Genomic DNA, 19,992 nt, shown 5'->3' on the forward strand with positions numbered 1-19,992 from the left:
GTAAATGTATGTATTTTCCTCCTATGTTTCACCTAGCTAACTCATACCCCATTATTTGATCTTGGTTTACATATTACTTAGTGTTTCCTTTCTTGACTATATAGTTAGAGTCTATACTACAGAATCTGTACAAATTAGAATCTGTACTTTTCCATAGTACCTGGTTCTTCATAGACTTTATCACACTTTGTAGCACTTGGTGTCTGTTTTCTCTGCTAAGACTATTCTGTAATGAGGGTCCTGTACCCTTCTCTTTTTCAAAGCTTCATCTCTGGGGCTGGAGCCTGACTGATGACTAATTTTACATCACCTACAGCATTGAACAGCTTTATTGAGATATAATGGACAAAAATCTATACATATTTAAGTGTAGAATTTGACAGGTTTTCACATGTACATATACACTCATGAAGTTGTCACCATAATCAAGGTAATAAACTTAGTTATCATCCTTAAACGCTCCCTTGTGCCTATCTCTAACTGATTCTGATGGTGGAGCAGCTGGAGGAAGGACCTTGGTTCTGGATTTTTTTGAAGAAAGAATTCAGCAAAGAGGCCAAGATTGTGAAATAGAGACAGCATTTATTAGACGCAAAGTATGTGTGGAAGAGCACACGGGTGAACTTGAAGTGAGTTAAGCACAGTAGGGGCTGCTTAGGTTGCTTACGTGGGGGCAGTTTTCTGAGTTATCTCTGGCTAGTCATCTTGTAAACCAGTTGCAGTTGCTTAGCCCGAGACGCATCTGTAAACTAGTTTCAGCTGCTCAGCCCGGCGCCTACCTCCTGGCTTATAACCAGCCCTGTGTTCCTCCCCTCCCCCTTTCAGTCCTTAAACAACTACTGATCTTTTTGTCACTGTAGATTTGTTTATATTTTCAGGAGTTTTATATACCTAGAATTATACAGTGTATACTGACTTATCTGGCATCTTTTACTTAGCATAATTGTTTTGAATTTATCCTTGTTGTATGAGAGAGGGGTATTGACATCTCTGGCTATAATTGTGGATGTTTCTGTTTTTCCTTGCAATTCTATCAGTTTTTGTTTTGTATATTTTGAAGTTCTTTTATGTTGTATAAACATTATTATTTTGTCCTCTTGATAAATTGACCACTTTATCATTATAAAATAATCTTCTTTATATCCTGGGTGTGATAGTCTTTGTTCTGAATTCTGTTGTCTGATATTAAGATAGTCACTGCAGCTTTGGTTTTTTTTTGTTTTTTTGCTGTTTTTTTTTTTTTTTGCCTTTTCTAGGGCCACTCCCACAGCATATGGAGGTTCCCAGGCTATGGGTCGAATCAGAGCTGTTGCCGCTGGCCTATACCAGAGCCACAGCAACGCCAGATCCAAGCCGCCTCTGCGACCTACACCACAGCTCACGGCAACACTGGATCCTTAACCCACTGAGCAAGGCCAGGTATCGAACCCGAAACCTCATGGTTCCTAGTTGGATTCATTAACCACTGAGCCACGATGGGAACTCCAAAGCTTTGTTTTGATTGTTATCTTTAACTTATTATGTGATATATTCATATGATATACTTCTTCATGTGTAGTGTAAGAACCTTACAAAAGTATAGTTTTGCTATTCTATTTCTCTCCTTTATGCTATTATTGCCTATTTGCTTTTACATAATACATTGTTGTTATTTTTGTTTAAGTAGTTAATTTTCTTTTAAAGACATGTAAATGATAGGGAAAAAATCTTATATATTTACTGCTGTAGTTGCCATTTCTCATACTACTCATTTATGTAGATCCTTATTTTTAATCTGTAAATTTTCCTTCTGCCTGAAAAACTTTTAATAATTGTTATAGTATGGACCTTACAGTGATGAAATATTTCAGCTTTTGTATGTCTGAAAACATGTTTATTTTGCCTTGACTTTTTAAAAGACATTTTTGCCACGTACAGGATTCTAGGTTGACAGTTTTTTCCTTTCAGTTCTTTAAGGATGTTACCCTGTCTTCTTACTTGTATTGTTTTTGATGAGAGATCATATGTTATCCTGTCTTTGTTCTTTTGTACATAACATCTCCTTTTTCTCTGACTGCTTATAAGTTTTTTCTCTTTCATATTGGTTTAGAGTGGTTTGAATATGTTGTGTTACTGTGATTTTCCTCATGATTCTTGTGCCTGGTACATTTGTTCTACTTCTAGGTCCATGGATGTATAGTTTTCATCAAGTTTGGAATGGTTTTAGCCATTATTTCTTCCAGTTATTTTTTAAATATTTATTTATTTTAAATTTTCTACTTTGAGGAATTCAGTTACTCGTTTTTAGATTACTGGACCTTAACCCCAGTTCATTAGTGCTCTTTGCATTTTTTTAAAAGTGTTTTATGTTGGATAGTTTCTATTTTCATGCCTTTAATTTCATTAATTTTTTTCTTTGACAATGTCTTTTCTGTCCATATTTTTCATCTTATAAATAAATTTCATCTTATAATTTTCATTTCTAGCAGTTTGATTTAAATTTTAACATCTTTCATGTCTCTGGTTATCATTTTGCACATTTGGAATGTACTTTAATAAATATTTTTCTGTTCTGCTAATTATAGCTTCTGTTTCAGTTACATGTTGGCTTCTCCTCATTATGGGTTTTATTTCCTGTCTTCTTTGCATGCCTGGTAATCTTTAACTGGATGCCAGAAGTTATGAATTTTACCCTATCGGGTATAAGACATTTTTGTATTCTTAAAAATTTTAAACTCTGTTCTGGGATTTGATTGAGTTACTTGGAAACAGATTAATTCCACTGGGTCTTGCTTTTATGATTTTTTTTTTTAGGCTGGTCTGGGGCAGTACTCACCTAGGGCTAATTATTCCCCACTACTGAGACAAGACTTTTTTGTGTACCTTACCTATGAATAAGGGTTTTTCTCTGGTCTGCCCAGTGGGAACAGTCACAGCTTGTGTGAGTACTCAATACTGACCTCTAATCCTTTCAGATGGTTCTTTCCCTGGCCTGGGGTAGTTTCCTCCAACGTATGCCATTAGTTCTCTGCTGCATTTTAGCGAGATGCTTTGTAGCTCTCTGGAATTCTCTCACCATGGCTCTCTCCTCTCTGGTACTCTGTCTGATGAACTCTAGCTGCTTTAGTCTCTCCAGACTTTCAGCTCAGATTCCTCAACCCAGGGAGATGGTCAGGTACTGCCTCACTTTGCTCTTTGTACTGTGAGTTGGAAACAAGCACTAGGCTGGGGCAGTAGTAGAGCTCACCTCATTTGTTTCTCTTTTAAGAATCACTATCCTTTGTTGCCTTTTGTCTTATGTCTTGATAATTACTGTTTAGTTTTGTCCAGTTTATTTTATTTTGCCTTACTGGTTGATTCTGAGGGAAGGATAAAATCTGTTGACTATTATTCTATATTGACTGCTTAATACATATTTTAAGTGAAAAAGTAAATTCTGTAGAATGGTAGTGCTAGAAACAAAATTGAAATGGGTTAATGAGGATAATGAGAAAATGAGAGTATGGGCTTTTTTAGAGAAGTCTGAGAAGTATAGGGTGGGAGAGAGCTCTGCTTTGAGTGCAGGACAGAGAAGAGGAAACCTTTTTCACTTGTTTTGCGAGTGGGTAAGTTTTCAACACGTTTGAGTTGAGGAGAAGGGGCTAGTGAAGAGATCGCTTGAGGAAGGGCCTAAAAGGCAGGAGAGGATGGAATTATAGTCAGCTGTGTGAGAACTACCCTTGAAAGGAAGAAGAGAAACAGCTAAATTAATTTATTCTTCTTAGGTGTCATTTAACAAATACTTGACATGTTTTTAATTTAAGCTTGTCAATAAATTTATAGGATACTTTTTTTGTTTTTTGTTTTTCCTTTTTTTAATGGCTGCACCTGTGGAATATGGAAATTTCCAGGCTAGAGGTGGAATTTGAGCTGTAGCTGCCCCCTACACCACAGCCTCAGCAACTCAGGATCTAGCAGGATCTGCCACCTACCCCGAAGCTTGCGCTAGTGCTGGATCCTTAACCCACTGAGCGAGACCAGAGATCGAACCTGCATCCTCATGGAGCCTATGTCAGGTTCTTAACCCACTGAGCTACAATGGGAACTCCAAGTATTATTAACTTTTATTACAGATGAGGAATTAGGGTAGAACGGTAGGTAACTTAAACTGTTTGTCAGTGGCAAATCTGATCCTAAAGTTTGTGCTTTACCTAATGCTCTATGTGACCTCTCTGGGCTGTTTTTTCAGGGCAGGAAAATAAAAAACTGGCCAAAACTTAAGCTCTAATTGGAGTAAAGGGAGAGAGGAGCCATATAATCATTGCATCTATGTAAGTTAAGTTTACTATAAAATTCAAGCCTGCTCTTCTGGGGGAGAATTTGGGGAAGAGAAGCTGATCAGTGTGTAACATGTGCACAAGTGTTGTAAAAAAGTTTAGCAAGGGCAATGCTGCTAGTTCTAGCTGTGCCCTGTTCTATAGATTTTGCTTCAGAACTAGTTCTACAGACTTGTACTCTTGCTTTTTTACATCTTTGTATACAAATAACAAACTCAGAAACTAGGTGAAAAGAAGACAGCTGGTTGGGTTGATTATAGAAGATAAATGGTCTAAGAAGTGACCTTTGTAAGTTAATGTTCTTTGCCTCTTCCCTCATTTAAAAAAAAAAAAAACAAAAAGAAACAAAAAAACCCTACTGTACTTTGCTTAAGTAAGTATTAGATTGAATCATGTTTATTTATTTATTTTTTGTCTGTGGCATATGGAGGTTCCCAGGCTGGGGGTCCAGTCAGAGCTATAGCTGCCAGCCCACACCACAGCCACAGCAACTCCAGATCTGAGCCGCATCTATGACCTACACCTCAGCTCACAGCAATGCCGGATCCTTAACCCACTGAGCAAGGCCAGGGATTGAACCCATGTCCTTATGGATGCTAGTCAGCTTCGTTAACCACTGAGCCATGACAAGAACTCCAGTTGAATCATATTTAATTGGTGTCAAAAGAGTTTCGTATTGACAATTTCACGTGGTTCAACATCATTGTATATTTTGAAAGGACAAGAAGCAGTAATCATGACCATTGTTAGTGCCATTAGACAGGGGTCATGTCTGTTTTATTTGCTGGTATCTGCCCAGTGCCAAGCAACATGTCTGGCACATAGTACACATTCAGTAAATACTTTGTGAATGAAAAACCATAGGTTTTTGAGGTTTCATGCATGTCTTATAAGAAACTTAGGTAAAGGTTAAGGGAGAGTCCCTTCTTGTTAGGCTGTAAGTTCTTTTTAAAGGATTAAGAGAGAAGGATTTTTCAGCAAAGCTCTTTTATTTCCAATGAAAGATAATGTGTTTTTTTCTAATGATTTTTATTTTTTCCATTATAGCTGGTCTACAGTGTTCTGTCAATTTTATCCTATACAGCAAAGTGACCCAGGCACACATACATATATACATTCTTTTTCTCACATTATCCATCATGCTCCATCATAAGTGACTAGATGTAGTTCCCAGTGCTATACAGCAGGATCTCATTGCTTATCCACTCCAAAGGCAATAGTTGCACCTATTGACCCCAGATTCCCAGTCCATTCCACTCCCTCCCCCTCCCTCTTGACAACTACAGGTCTGTTCTCCAAGTCCAAATTTCTTTTCTGTGAAAAGGTTCATTTGTGACATATATTAGATTCCAGATATAAGTGATTTCATATGGTGTTTGTCTTTCTCTTTCTGACTTTGCAGGGTCATATATGGTAGTTCTATATTTAATTTTCTGAGGTTCCTCCATACTGTTTTCCATAGTGGGTGTATCAATTTATATTCCCACCAACAGTGTAGGAAGGCACCCTTTTCTCCACACCTTCTCCAGCATTTGTTGTTTGTGGACTTATTAACGATGCCCATTCTGACTGGTGTGAGGTGGTACCCAAAGCAAGATAATGTTAAGTAATAAAATATTTTACTGCACTGGCTTCTTAGCCCTCTGTTAAAGAGAGTCCTCTTTAGTCATTTCAAATATCTAAGCTAGATTTGAGACTTCCTGCTGTCTACCCCTCTCTTAGGCTCTATTGAAAGAGCCCTGTCAGTGGCTCAGTTCTCTCACTTTCTGGACACTGCTTTTCTTCTTTCATTTGTTCTGTCTCCCCGCATATACTCAAGATGATTAACATGATAAATACAGTGACTTTTCCTTTCTCTTGGGGGTCAGAGAGGTTTTTTCTATACACTTACCAGCTTTTGCAAAACAGTATATATGTAATGGGCCTTTATTTATATCCGAATACCTTACATAAATTAATCTCACCAGAATGCATGCTGTAGACTTAAGGCTGTTTCATGGTTTCCTATAAATGGTTTTCCAGATCCATATATTCACAGATGAAGTGTTGTACTAAGGCTGAGAAGTCCCTGGCTTTTTCAAGATTGTCCAGGCTTCTTTGGCACAAATGTGAAGAAAATTTATTTATTGTATCATTGCCTGGTATTCCTGCTTTGGGCCACTATTTTTACCATGTACACTTCCTGCAGTATCAAGTTTAATCCACACAGTGGTGCTAGAAAACCAAGAATTGATGATTGTTTCCCTTTTAATCAGTGGAGTATATATATTTTTAACTTCCTCATGAAATAAACATTTCCTTGAGTTATATAATGACAATTTCCTCAGCCTCTAAGAAATCCATCATAAAGTTACAATGGTTTTACTTCCTGTTGGTCTGCAAACTTCAATCATCCTTTACCTGGATGACTGCAGTAGCTTCCTTGTAGATCTTCCTGGGTTTGCTTTGCTTTGCTCTAATCTGTTTTCCATATTTAGTTATAAGTAACCTATAGATTCTAATCTGGTCTTTACTATCCTGCTTAAAAGCTCTTAAAATAATTCTTATTACATCGAGTTTATCAACAAAAATAAAGGCAAGGCCTTCTGTGATCCATCTTCTGCCCATTTCTGTAGCTTCATTCACCTGAGCCTTGCCTTATACAGTTCTCTTTGTTGCTCTGCATTTCAGCCAGTTTGGCTAACTTTTGGTTTTTTTAACACAAATTTTTCCATCTAATTTTGCTTACTCTCCTTTTCCATGTGATAAGTAGGGGTACAGGGATGCATGTGCGCCTGCGTGTGAGGGTGTAGGAATATTTCTTAAGTTGTACTTTATCCTTTGTAGCTTGGTTAAAATTTTTGAAAGCCTTCATTAATCTCCCCAAGTGGATCAGGCTCCATTGTTATTCTCACTGTGTGTGTGTGTGTTTCTTGCTTTTAGGGCTGCACTTATATATATATATTTTTTTTTTTGCTTTTTAGGGCCGCACTTAGAGCATATGAAAGTTCCCAGGCTAGCAGTTGAATCAGAAGCCACAGCAACGTGGATCCAAGCCATGTCTGCAGCTTGCACCACAGCTCATAGTAACGCCAGATCCTTAACTCACTGAGCAAGGCCAGGGATTGAACCTGAATCCTCATGGATACTAGCTGGATTCATTTTCACCGTGCCAAAATGAGAACTCTCTGATTATGTATTTATTTATTTGATTATTTGACTAGTGTCCATTTCCCCACTGGATCATAAGGCTAAGAAGATAGATTCTATACTGTTTGCTCATCGTATCATTTGTGCCTATTAAGATATTTGCTGAATAAATGAATGAATAAATACAACTTAGACAGGACTCCAGACAGATAATAGAAATAACAACAGGTGAGCATTCCGGAGAAAAGATGAAAGTATTTGGGATCAGACTGTAGTAAAATGTGTTTCATAATTAGGATAAAGTATTGGCCCAGCATAACCAACTACTGTATTTCTTGTTGGAGCAGAAATTAATTCTAGGTCACTGGCAGCCCTGAACTATAAGAGTTTCTGTCTACATAGAAGGAAAGGAGAAATGGAGGCAGACATCGCTCTTGGCAGATTTAAAATTATGGAAGCAGCAGAAGTTCCCATCATGACTCAGATCCTGCGTTGCTGTGGCTAGTAGGCTGGCAGTTGCAGTTCCAATTTGATTCTTAACCCGGGAACTTCCGTATGCCATGGGTGCAGCCCTAAAAGCAAAAGTAAATAAATAAATTAAAACAAAATTATGGAAGCAGCTAAGACAGTAGATTTTTGGGGTGGGGGGGTGGGAGGGCATGCCCATGGCCTGAGGAAATTCTGGGGCCAGGGATGGAACCTATGCCATAGCGGTGAACAACACTGGATCCTTAATCGCTAGGCCATCACAGAATTCAGGAAAGTAGATCTTAAAAGTTCTTAGAACAAGAAAAACAGTTGTAACTATGTGAGGTGATGGATGTGTTAAGTAAGCTTATTTTGGTAATCATTTCACAATACATACATACATCAAATCATTACATTGTATACTTTAAACGTATGCCATATTATATGCCAATTATATGTCAGTAAAGGTGGAAAAAAGTGAAATTATGGAAGCTGCAGTGAAAAAAGCACTGTTATTTAAGTAGGAAACTTTGTTTCCATTCCAGATATGATACTGTTTTGTCTTGTACTCTTGGGAAAGATGTGGTATATAACAGAGAAGTTACCGTTTCTGCTTACATTTATTTCCGTAATTGTATAATGCTACAATAAAAACATTCTCTTTATTTCTTCATGTGGTAAAAATGAATGAGATAATAGAGATATAATATAATAGAGATAAGTATAAAAACACTTTATAACATGTGTTTAATATTACCCAGAAGACAGGAAATCTTCCAAATTTAGAATTTCTGTGTTCTTTGTATTCATAATTATAAGGAAGGGTACTTAAAAGAATGGTATGGGAGCTCTTGTTGTGACTTAGCGGGTTACGAGCCTGCTTAGTATCCATGAGGACACAGGTTCAATCCCTGGCCTTGCTCAGTGGATTAAGAATCCGGCATTGTGGTGAGCTGTGGGGTAGGCTGGCAGCTGCAGCTCCAAATAGATCCCTAGCCTGGGAACATCCATATACCACACGTGCAGCCCTAAAAAGCAAAAAAAAAAAAAAAAAAAAAAACGTGGTATGAAAAGCTCTGTACCCGCTATGTTCTAGGTTCTGGAAAGACAGGGGCTTTGTCCATTTACCCACTGTTTATGCTCTGCACACAGTGCCTGGTAGATACCCAGAAATTATTTTCAAATAGTAATATAGTCCTGAAGGCCTTGGTGATTTACATTCTCTGTTTTTTTTTGTTTTTTTTTTGTTTTTTTCCTTATTGGCATTCTGCAGAAAAGAACAATCTAAGGCAGAGCACTTAATGTTTATTTTTCTTACATTTCAGCTGTGGCAGAAGTAAAACTTCGAGATGATCAATATACACTGGAGCACATGCATGCTTTTGGAATGTATAATTACCTACACTGTGATTCATGGTATCCAGACAGTGTCTACTACATTGATAACCTTGGAAGAATTATGAATTTAACAGTGATGCTGGTAAGAAAAAAAAATCTGTAGTGATAGAATTTTCCAATAAATTTGATCCTTAATTTTCACTTTTAATATGATGTCTAGAGAATTGAGGTATGCATATCTTTAATATATGGAATCCTATAGGTTTATATTAGGCTTTATTTTGTTTAATACAATTTTAATTTTTCCCTTTGTTTCTGTTACTTACACTTATTTATTTCCCTCCACTTCCAGCAATAAGAATGAATTTTTTATCTTAATAGTAATGTTAACTGTTCATGTCTGTTTTTTCTGTGTGAGTTGTTAACTCTATGACTGGATTTGTCTTTCTCCTTTTGATTTCTACTTTGTTTATTTATTTATTTTTGGCCCACCCTCGAATCATGCGGAAGTTCCCGGGCCAGGAATCAAACCTGCTCGACAACAGTGACTTTGGCCACTGCAGAGACAACACTGGATCCTTAACTTGCTGTGCCACAAGGGAACTTCCTTCACTTCATGTATTTTTTAAGTATGTTAGTTGGGTTCAGGCTTTTAGGATTGTTTTGTATGCTGTGGATTGGTCTTTGTAGTGTTATGAAACATCCCTCTTTTCCTCTGGGGTCTGTGAATAATTTCTTTCTTTTTTTTTTTTTTTTGGTCTTTTTAGGGCTGTACTTGCAGCATATGGAAGTTCCCAGGCTCTGGGTCTAATCGGAGTGATAGCTGCCAGCCACAGCAACGCCAGGTCTGTGACCTATACAGCTCATGGCAACGCCGGATCCTTGACCCACTGAGCGAGGCCAGGGATCAAACCTGCGACCTCATGGTTCCTAGTCAGATTCATTTCCTCTGCACCACAGTGGGAACTCCAGTGTTTTTCTTTTTCTATCCTTTTTCTTTGAATTTGTCAGTGTTATTATTAGTCAGGTTTGTCTTTTATAAAGAGTATACATTTGGGTCTTGTTTTTTATCCAGAATGACAGTCTTTGTCCAATAATTGGCTTAGTATATTTATATTTAATGTAAATACTCATACGGTTGGCTTTATGTTACCATTGCCAAACCTTTCTGTTTTGTCCATCTGTTCTTTTTTCCTTTGTGTCTGTATTCTTACTTGTTTTTTAATTCATCAGTTTTAAAAAAAAATTGCCTTTTTAGTGCTGCGCCTATGGCATATGGAAGTTCTTGGGCTAGGGGTCCAGTTGGAGCTACAGCTGCCGGCCTATGCCATAGCCATAGCAACCCCAGATCTGAGCAGCATCTGTGACCTGTGCCTCATCTTGAGGCAACTCTGGATCCTTAACCCACTGAATGAGGCTAGGAATCAAACTCTCATTCTCATGGGTACTAGTCATATTCTTAACCTGCTGAGCCACAGTGGGAACTCCTAAGAAATTTTTCTTGAAGTTCGACTTAGTTTTTCTCTTTTTGCTTTTTAATCCAACCCTATTTGATTATTTTTAATGATTAATGTAGAGATTATAGTATTCATCATTAATTTATACTCCTTTGCCTCTAATTAATGTTATTCCACTTAAAGACAGTGGAAAAAAATCTTACAATAATGTAATTCCTTTTACTTCCCATCCTTTGAACTACTGTTAAACATTTTTTTTTCCTTCTTGAGGGCCACACCTGTAGTATATGGAAGTTGCCAGGCCACAGGTTGAATCAGAGCTGGAGCTGCCGGTCTACGCCACAGCAATGCCAAATCTGAGCCACAACTGTGACCCACACCACAGCTCTTGGTGACACCAGTTCCTTAACCCACTGAGCGAGGCCAGGGATAGAACTTGTGTCTTTGTGGATAGTAGTCAGGTTCGTTACCTGGAACCACAATTGGAACTCCTATTGTTATATGTTTTACTTGTTTATATGCTGTAAGCTCCACAATACATTGTTAATCTATTTGCTTTAAATAATCAGTAGTAGCTTCCTGAATACTCTCTGCTCGTTCTAGCCCTCCTCTACATTGCATCTATAGAATAATCTTTCATATTTGTTTGCCTAACTTCATCATTTCTCATTTAAATTCCTTAAATATTTCCTTTATGACATAGTATACACTTTTTAATATGCAGTTTTAGAATAGGTAATGTATTCTATGATTTAAAAAACAAATTTTTAAAATATATTTAGTAAAGTATCTCTGACCCCACTTTCATCTGTTCTATGTTTACTACCCCTTTTCCCTCTATAACTTTTTTTTTTTGTCTTTTCTAGGGCCACAACCATGGCAGATGAAGGCTCCCAGGCTAGGGGTCTAATCGGAGCTGTAGTTGCCGGCCTACGCCAGAGCCACAGCAATGCAGGATCCAATTCATGTCTGCAAACTACACCACAGCTCACTATAACGCTGGACCCGTAACCCACTGAGCAATGCCAGGGATCGAACTTGCAACCTCATGGTTCCTAGTCACATTCGTTAACCACTGAGCCACAATGGGAACTCCCCCCTCTATAACTTTATATTAGTTTCTTGTATGTTCTCCCACGTGGGTTGAGTTTTTTTGTGTGCTTGCTTGATTTGTTTTTTTTGGCAGGTGTACACATAAAGTGATATATATTCTTTAAAAACACAAGCTCCTCAGGAGTTTCCTTCATGGCTCAGTGGCTAGCGAACCCAACTAGCATCCATGAGGACGCAGGTTTGATCCCTGGCCTCACTCAGTGGGTTAAGGATTTGGCGTTGCCATTAACTGTGGTGTAGTTAGCAGATGTGGCTTGGATCTCAGGTTGCTGTGGCTCTGGCATAGGCTGGCGGCTACAGCTCTGATTGGACCCCTAGCCTGGGAACCTCCATATGCAGTGGGTGCAGCCCTAAAAAGACAAAAGTTGACCAAAAAAAAATACAAGCACCTCACCTTGGCAAGTGCACACCTCTTCTCCAACCTTGTCTTTCACCACTTTGTGCACTACATTCTAATAGTACCGAACTCTTGGCAGTTATTGAAACATGACCTGTATCTTTTTGCCTGCAGCCCTTTCCCACATAATTTACATTTCTCTTATTTCTGTGTCAGGCTGCTTCCCAGTCTTCAATTAATTTCAGTTAACCATTTCACCCAGGAAGCCTGCCCTGACATCCTCCCTTTGCTCTCTTCCCCAGGGATATTCATACCATTGGCTTTCAGATCTTCATAGACTGAATTCTCATTAGGCTAGGGGCTTAAGGGCCTTCTGCAAGGGCCAGATAAATGTTAAAGGGTTAAGGGGCCAGACAGTGTTAGGTCGCAACTGCTCAGTTTTGCTGTAGTAGTGTGGTAGTGTTAGAATACGTAAACAAGGAGTGTGTCTGCCTTCCAAAAAATTATTTATGAAGCAATTTAGCTTGTGGACTATGGTTTGCCAACTCTTGATCTAGGGATGTGGGTCTAATATTCGTATAATCCTAGCAGCCAGCAGAAGGCTTAATCAGTATGTTTATATAGTGGATAACCATTGTTTAAGTCTTGTTCTTACTCTTTGGAGTTGGCTTTCCATTCTTTTTTTTTTTTTTTTGCTTGGGCCGCTCCTGCGGCATATGGAGGTTCCCAGGCTAGGGGTCTAATCGGAGCTGTAGCCGCTGGCCTACGCCAGAGCCACAGCAACACGGGATCCGAGCCGCGTCTGCAACCTACACCACAGCTCACGGCAATGCCGGATCATTAACCCACTGAGCAAGGGCAGGGACCGAACCCGCAACCTCATGGTTCCTAGTCGGATTCGTTAACCACTGTGCCATGACGGGAACTCCCTGGCTTTCCATTCTTGATAGGATCTTTTTATTATTTCTCCTTTAGGTACAAGTATGAGTCTTTGGTTTGTTGAGATCAAATAATTTTACTGAATAAGAAGTAATTATTATTCTTAACAAATGTTTATTGAATACTCCTGCATGTTTTATTAGCCACACACACAAATAAATTGATTACACGTCACCTTGGGAGTAAGGATAAGATGAAGAAATAGTATGGAAGAGGAAACAATTTTTTTTTTTTGCTTTTTAGGGCTGCACCCCGTCACATGGAAGTTCCCAGGTTAGGGTTTGAGTCAGAGCTATAGCTGCCGGCCCACACCACAGCCATAGTAATGTGGGATCTGAGCCAAGTTTGGGACCTACACCACAGCTCATGGCAACACCAGATCTCCAACCCACTTGGTGAGGCCAGGGATCAAACCCACATCCTCATGGATTTTAGTCGGATTCGTTTCTGCTGAGTCACGAGGGGCACTCCAGAGGAAACAGTTTTAGTACTATGTGGAGGGAGAGGCATATATATACGATCACAGTTTAGGGCCGAAAGCTCAGTTTTATCGTTTTACTAATTGATAATCAGTATTTGGGATATTAATTCCAATTTAAATAAGATTGGAAATCTGGAATGAATGTTTCATGACTTCATTTGAAATACTATAGATAAGCAGTGTGGACTGGTTAGTATATGTATATTTTTCTTCTAATGAGATGTTTCCCTGGGAAATAATTTTGACAACTTTTTCCTGTAATTTATTTTTTGATAGCTTACTTGACATGGAAAGGCGAATATGTCTTTGATTCCTTTTCTTTTTTTTTTTTTTAATTTTATTTTATTTTTTGTCTTTTTGCTATTTCTTGGGCCGCTCCCGCGGCATATGGAGGTTCCCAGGCAAGGGGTCGAATCGGAGCTGTAGCCGCTGGTCTACGCCAGAGCCACAGCAACACTGGATCCGAGCCGCGTCTGCAACCTACACCACAGCTCACGGCAACGCCGGATCATTAACCCACTGAGCAAGGGCAAGGACCGAACCTGCAACCTCATGGTTCCTAGTCGGATTCATTAACCACTGCGCCACGACGGGAACTCCAGATTTTTTTTTTTTTTTTTTTATGCTCATCAAGTTTCTTCTTGAATATGTTATGGTTTCTGCCTCTCATTAATAGAATATTTTTTTCTATATTCTTTATTGATAAAGACTATTTCTTGTATAAACCACTTTATTTGATAACTTGGTAATTTTTACCTACTCCCGTTTAGGTTTTCATAGTAGACAATTCCATTGTTAGCAAAAGGAAATGGCTCATCTCTCCTTGTCCAGTGTATTTATGAAAGTGGAAATAGAATTCCTGTGTCATTTCATTTTTGTTTTATTGGTGTTACTAGATGGAACCTCTGAGACAGTGTTGAATGATAACGGGGATTACAAGTATCACTTTTTAGCTTTTGCTTTTAATTATAATGGCTTATAAATTTACTTGAGAATACTTGCTGTCAGCTTTATAGATAAATAGCTTTTATTGTTTTAAAGTTGCTTCTTTTACTTTGTTTCTATTTAATGTTTTTATTATGCCTGCCAAATTTTATTGCATGCTTTTTCAACACCTACCTAATGTTAATGATTGTGTGCTTTTTGTTAATTTATCAGTGTAGTGAATTAAATTGATATAGTTATTAAATTTCTTAATTTCCTAGTTCCTTAAATTCCTAGAATAAATTCTTTTCAAGTAAGAGTGTGTTATTCTTGGGAGTCCCTCTGTGGCTCAGTGGGTTAAGAACCTTACTGTTATCTATGAGGATGTGGGTTTGATCTCTGGCCTCGCTCAGTGGGTTAAGGATCTGGCATTCCTGCAAGCTGTGACCTAACAAGCTGCAGCCTAGGACGCAGATGCTGCTTGGATCTAGCATTGCTGTGGCTGTGAGTGACATAGGCCCAGTAGCTGCAGCTCCGATTCAACCCCTAGCCTGGGAACTTCCATATGCCACAGGTACAGCCCTGAAAAGAAAAAAAAAAAAAAAAAGCTGTGTTATTCTTTTGGTACATTATTGGATTCTTTGCTGACATTTTATTTTAGAATATTTGTATTTATTTTCCAAGTTATATTGATTTTTTTATTTTGGTTTTGTTGATACCTGTCAGATTTGGTTTTGTCTAATAGTTTATATTGTACTATATAAAGTACTGTTTTGCTTGAACAATCTTTTTTAAAAATTTATTAAAGTATAGTTGGTTTACAGCATTGTGCCAATTTCTGCTATATAGCAAAGTGATTTAATTATATACATATAATATATAATATGTATGCATGCATATAATATACATGTATAACATATACATACTTTTAAAAATATTCTTTTCTATCATGGTCTATCCCTGGAGATTGGATATAGTTCCCTGTGCTATACAGTAGGACCTTATTGTTCATTTATTTTATACATAGTAGTGTGTATCTGTTAATCCCAAACTCCTAATTTATCCCCTCTCACCCTTTTTTCCTTTGATAACCATAAATTTGTTTTCTGTTTCTGTGAGTGCTTTTGTGTTGTAAATAAGTTCATTTGTATTATATTTTAGATTCTGTATATAAGAGATATCATAGGGTATTTGTCATTCTCTTGACTTACTTCACTTAGTATGATAATCTCTAATTGTGTCCATGTTGCTGTGAATGGTATTATTTCATTCCTTTTTTATGGCTGAATAACATTCCAGTGTATGTATGTACCATTTCTTCTTAATCCATTCATCTGTCAGTACACGGGTTGCTTCCATGTCTTGGCTATTGTGAATAGTGCTGCTGTGAACATAGGAGTGCATTATCTTTTTGAATTATAGTTTTGTCTGGTTATATTCCCAGGAGTGGGATTGCTTGATCGTATGATAATTCTGTTTTTAGTTCCATATTTGTCAGATTTTGATAATATTTTAATGTATATTTTTGCTGTGCAAAATATTGTTATCAGGAGTTCCTGTTGTGGCACAGTGGAAATGAATCTGACTAGAAACCATGAGGTTGCAGGTTCAACCCCTGACCTTGCTCAGGGGGTTAAGGATCCAGTGTTGCTGTGAGCTGTGGTGTGGGTCACAGACGTGGCTTGGATCTAGAGTTGGTGTGGCTGTGGCGTAGGCCAGCAGCTACAGCTCCAGTTCAACCCCTAGCCTGGGAACCTCCATATGCCATGGGTGTGGCCCTAAAAAGACAAATATATATATATATATATATATAGTTACCGTTTTCCTCTTTTTCCTTAATCAAACTTTAGAAGGATATTAGTATTATTTTATATCTAAAGAACCATGTTTAGGTGTTGTTTTAGTTTTGTTTTCGGATTAGTTAAGTCAGCTTTTTGTCTTTGGTTTTCAAACTGTATTGCACATCAGAATTACTTGGAGTAATTGGCTGAAACAAAATACTAATTTCAGGTTATGGTTCCAAAGATTCTGATTCAGTTTGTCAGGGTTGGTTGTGGTCTGGGAATCTGCATTTTATTGAACACCCAGATGATTTTGCTTGTGGTTTGGACAAAGTTTTAAGAAGCTTTATGATCAGCATCAAAGGAAATCACATCCCAGAGATGTTTTTTCTTGCAGCTGTTAACCTGGGCTAAACACTGCTGTGATCAAAAGTGAAGGCTAGATACCCCAAGAAAAAAATTCACAAGTTGCTTGACCTTTAGATTTTGTGAGGAGCCAGCAGGTGGCAGCAGTTCAACACACAGGTTTATAGAGGTATTATACTTCCTAGTCATTTTAACGTGTGGTTTACAATCCTTAATTTTAGAGAAACGTCAACTGGGCAGAAGTACACTTAAGAAATAGAAAATTCATTAGGAAAGCAAAAAAAAAAGTTTAAAATCTGTTTCTTTATTATTTTATTATGATAAGCAGGGCTTATTTTATTTATTTATTTTTTGTCTTTTTTCCTTTTCTTGGGCCACTGCTACGGCATATGGAGGTTCCCAGGATAGGAGTCTAATCAGAGCTGTAGCTGCTGGCCTATGCCAGAGCCACAGCAACGCTGGATCCAAGCCACGTCTGTGACCTACACCACAACTCAGGGCAATGCTGGATCCTTAACCCACTGAGCAAGGCCAAGGATCGAACTCACAACCACATGGTTCCTAATCGGATTTGTTAACCACTGAGCCACGACGGGAACTCCAGGCAAGGCTTATTTTAAAATAATGTGTTCTGTTTTGTAATATTTACGGAATGAATGCTGCCCTAATTTATTTTTCTGTTTAATCTGAAAAATTCATTTGTTTCTGCTACTAAAAAAGAGCATCATCTTGTGGTGCCTCTTTAAATTGCATGTAAAGTAGGGAGTTACTGGATTCCATTTGAATCATACATTTGTGAGGCTGTGTCTTACAGTGACTGGTTATAACTACTTGTTAGTTTAGCTCAAGTGTATGCCAGTATGTTCCTTTCTAGATTTGAATCTCAGCTTATTTTCTATATTGAGAAAATAATTATTAATAATTATTAATAGGGAGCCAGTGATTTATCTGGTTAAAGAAAATTGAGTAAGTTCTTGGAACTGTGTGTGTTTAATGCATTATTGAAAGTTTCACGGTACATAGAGACATTACTTGATCAAATTGCATTTAATTTAAAACAGCTTTCCTTAAAGCTTTAGCCAAAAAAAAAAAAGTGGAATAAGGAAGGGTTTTTTTTTTCTTCCAATTAAAAGAGCAGTTTTTTAAATGTCAATATCTAATAATACTGGTAAATTGCATTTATTTAATTTAGCTTGACCACTGTATTTAAACTTCAGTAGCATATTCTGTAAAAGAATTAGAAAAATGCTTCATTAGTTCAAAGCTTGTCTTTTTGTGGCTGTCGCTAAGAGGTCCCAAAATGTTTTGAGATGTTTTTCATAAATATCTACAGTTTATATATTAGTACTTTTTTTAATTCAATGAATTTTATTATATATAGTTGTACAACCATCATGACAACCCAGTTTTATATTTCCATCCCAAACCCCCAGCCCATCCCTACCCCCACAACCTGTCTCCTATGGTAACCATAAGTTTTTCAGAGTCAGTAAGTCAGTTTCTGTTCTGCAAAGATGTTCATTGAATCCTTTTTTTATATTCCAATTATAAGCGATAGCATATGACGTTTGTTATTCACTGTCTAACTTTACTTACCATGATAATTTCATCCATGCTGCTGCAAATTATTTCATTCCTTTTTATGACTAAGTAATATTCCATTGTGTATATGTACTACATCTTCTTTATCCACTCCTCTGTTGATGAACATTTAGGTTGCTTCCATGACTTGGCTATTGTATGTAATGCTGCAGTGAACATTGGAGTACATATATCTTTTCAAGTCATGGTTTTCTCTGAATAGATGCCCAGGAGTGGGATTGCTGGATCAAATGGTAGTTCTATTTTTAGTTTTCTGAGGACTCTCCATACTGTTTTCCATAGCGATTGCACCAATTTACATTCTCACCAACAGTGTAAGAGGGTTCCCTTTTCTCCACACCCTCTCCAGCATTTATTGTTGGTAGATTTTTTGATCATGGCCATTCTGGCTGGTGTAAGTTGGTGCCTCTTAGTAGTTTTGGTTTGCCTTTTTCTAATAATAAGTGATATTGAACATCTTTTCATGTATTTTTTGGCTGTCTGCATGTCTTCTTTGGAGAATTATCTGTTTAGATCTTCTGCCCATTTTTTGATGGGGTTGTTTGTTTTTTTGGTATTGAGCTGCAGGAGGTATTTATGTATTTTGGAGATTAATCCCTTGTCAGTCAATTCATTTGCAAAGGTTTTCTCCCATTCTGTGGGTTGTCCTTTCATTTTATTTGGGTTTTCCTTTGCTGTGCAGAAACTTTTAAATTTAATTAGGTCCCATTTGTTTATTTTTGTTTTTATTGTCATTACTCTAGGAGGTGGATCTGAGAAGATATTGCTCAGAACTGCTGAAAAGATGTGTTTATGTCAGAGAGTGTTTGGCCTATGTTTTCCTCTAAGAGTTTTATAGTATCCAGTCTTATATTTAGGTCTTTAATCAACTTTGTATTTATTTTTGTGTATGATGTTAGGGATTGTTCTAATATCATTCTTTTACATGTAGCTGTTCTGTTTTCCCAGCACCACTTATTGAAGGGGCTGTCTTTTCTCCATTGTATATGCTTGCCTCATTTGTCATAGATTAGTTGATTGTTGGTGTGTGGGTTTAACTCGGGGCTTTCTGTACTGTTCCACTGATCTATATTTGTTTTTGTGCAGTTAACATACTGTTTTGATGACTTTAGCTTTCTAGTATAGTCTGAAGTCAGGTAGCCTGCTTCCTCCAGCTTCATTTTTCTTTCTCAGGATGGCTTTGGCTATTCTGGGTCTTTTGTGCTTCCAAACAAACTTTAAAATATTTTGTTCTACTTCTGTGAAAAAGTCCTTGGTAATTTGATAGGGATTGCATTAAATCTGTAGATTGCCTTGGGTAGTATAGTCATTTTGATAATATTGATTCTTCCAGTCCAAGAGCATGGTATATCTTTCCATCTGTTTGTGTCATCTTTGATTTCTTTCATTAACATCTTACAGTTTTCAGAGTACATGTCTTTTGACTCCTTAAGTAGTTTTATTCCTAGTTATTTTATTCTTTTTGATGCAATGGTAAATGGGATTATCTCCCTAATTTCTCTTTCTGATCTTTCATTGTTAGTATATAGAAATGCAGTTGATTTCTGTGTATTGATTTTATATCCTACAACTTTACCACATTCAATGATGAGCTCTAACAGTTTTCTGGTAGTGTCTTTAGGAGTTTCTAGGTATACTAGAAAACAGTGATAGTTTTACTTCTTCCTTTCCAATTTAGATTCCTCTTATTTCTTTTTCTTCTCCTATTGCCATGGCTAGGACTTCCAAAACTATGTTGAATACTAGTGGCGAGAGCAGACAT

The 19,992-nt window shown here is 37.5% G+C and overlaps 1 protein-coding gene across 1 annotated transcript in view; it reads left to right on the plus strand.

Moving 5' to 3' along the window:
* NUDCD1 (NudC domain containing 1) overlaps nucleotides 1–19,992 on the plus strand; it is a 121,183-nt gene that overhangs the window by 3,307 nt on the left and 97,884 nt on the right. The window contains exon 2 of the mRNA XM_047783406.1: nucleotides 9,218–9,372. Within this exon, the coding sequence (XP_047639362.1) occupies nucleotides 9,218–9,372 (155 nt within the window). The remainder of the gene's footprint in view (nucleotides 1–9,217; nucleotides 9,373–19,992) is intronic.

The sequence above is a fragment of the Phacochoerus africanus genome, chromosome 6 (assembly GCF_016906955.1).
Source record: "Phacochoerus africanus isolate WHEZ1 chromosome 6, ROS_Pafr_v1, whole genome shotgun sequence".
NCBI lineage: Eukaryota > Metazoa > Chordata > Mammalia > Artiodactyla > Suidae > Phacochoerus > Phacochoerus africanus.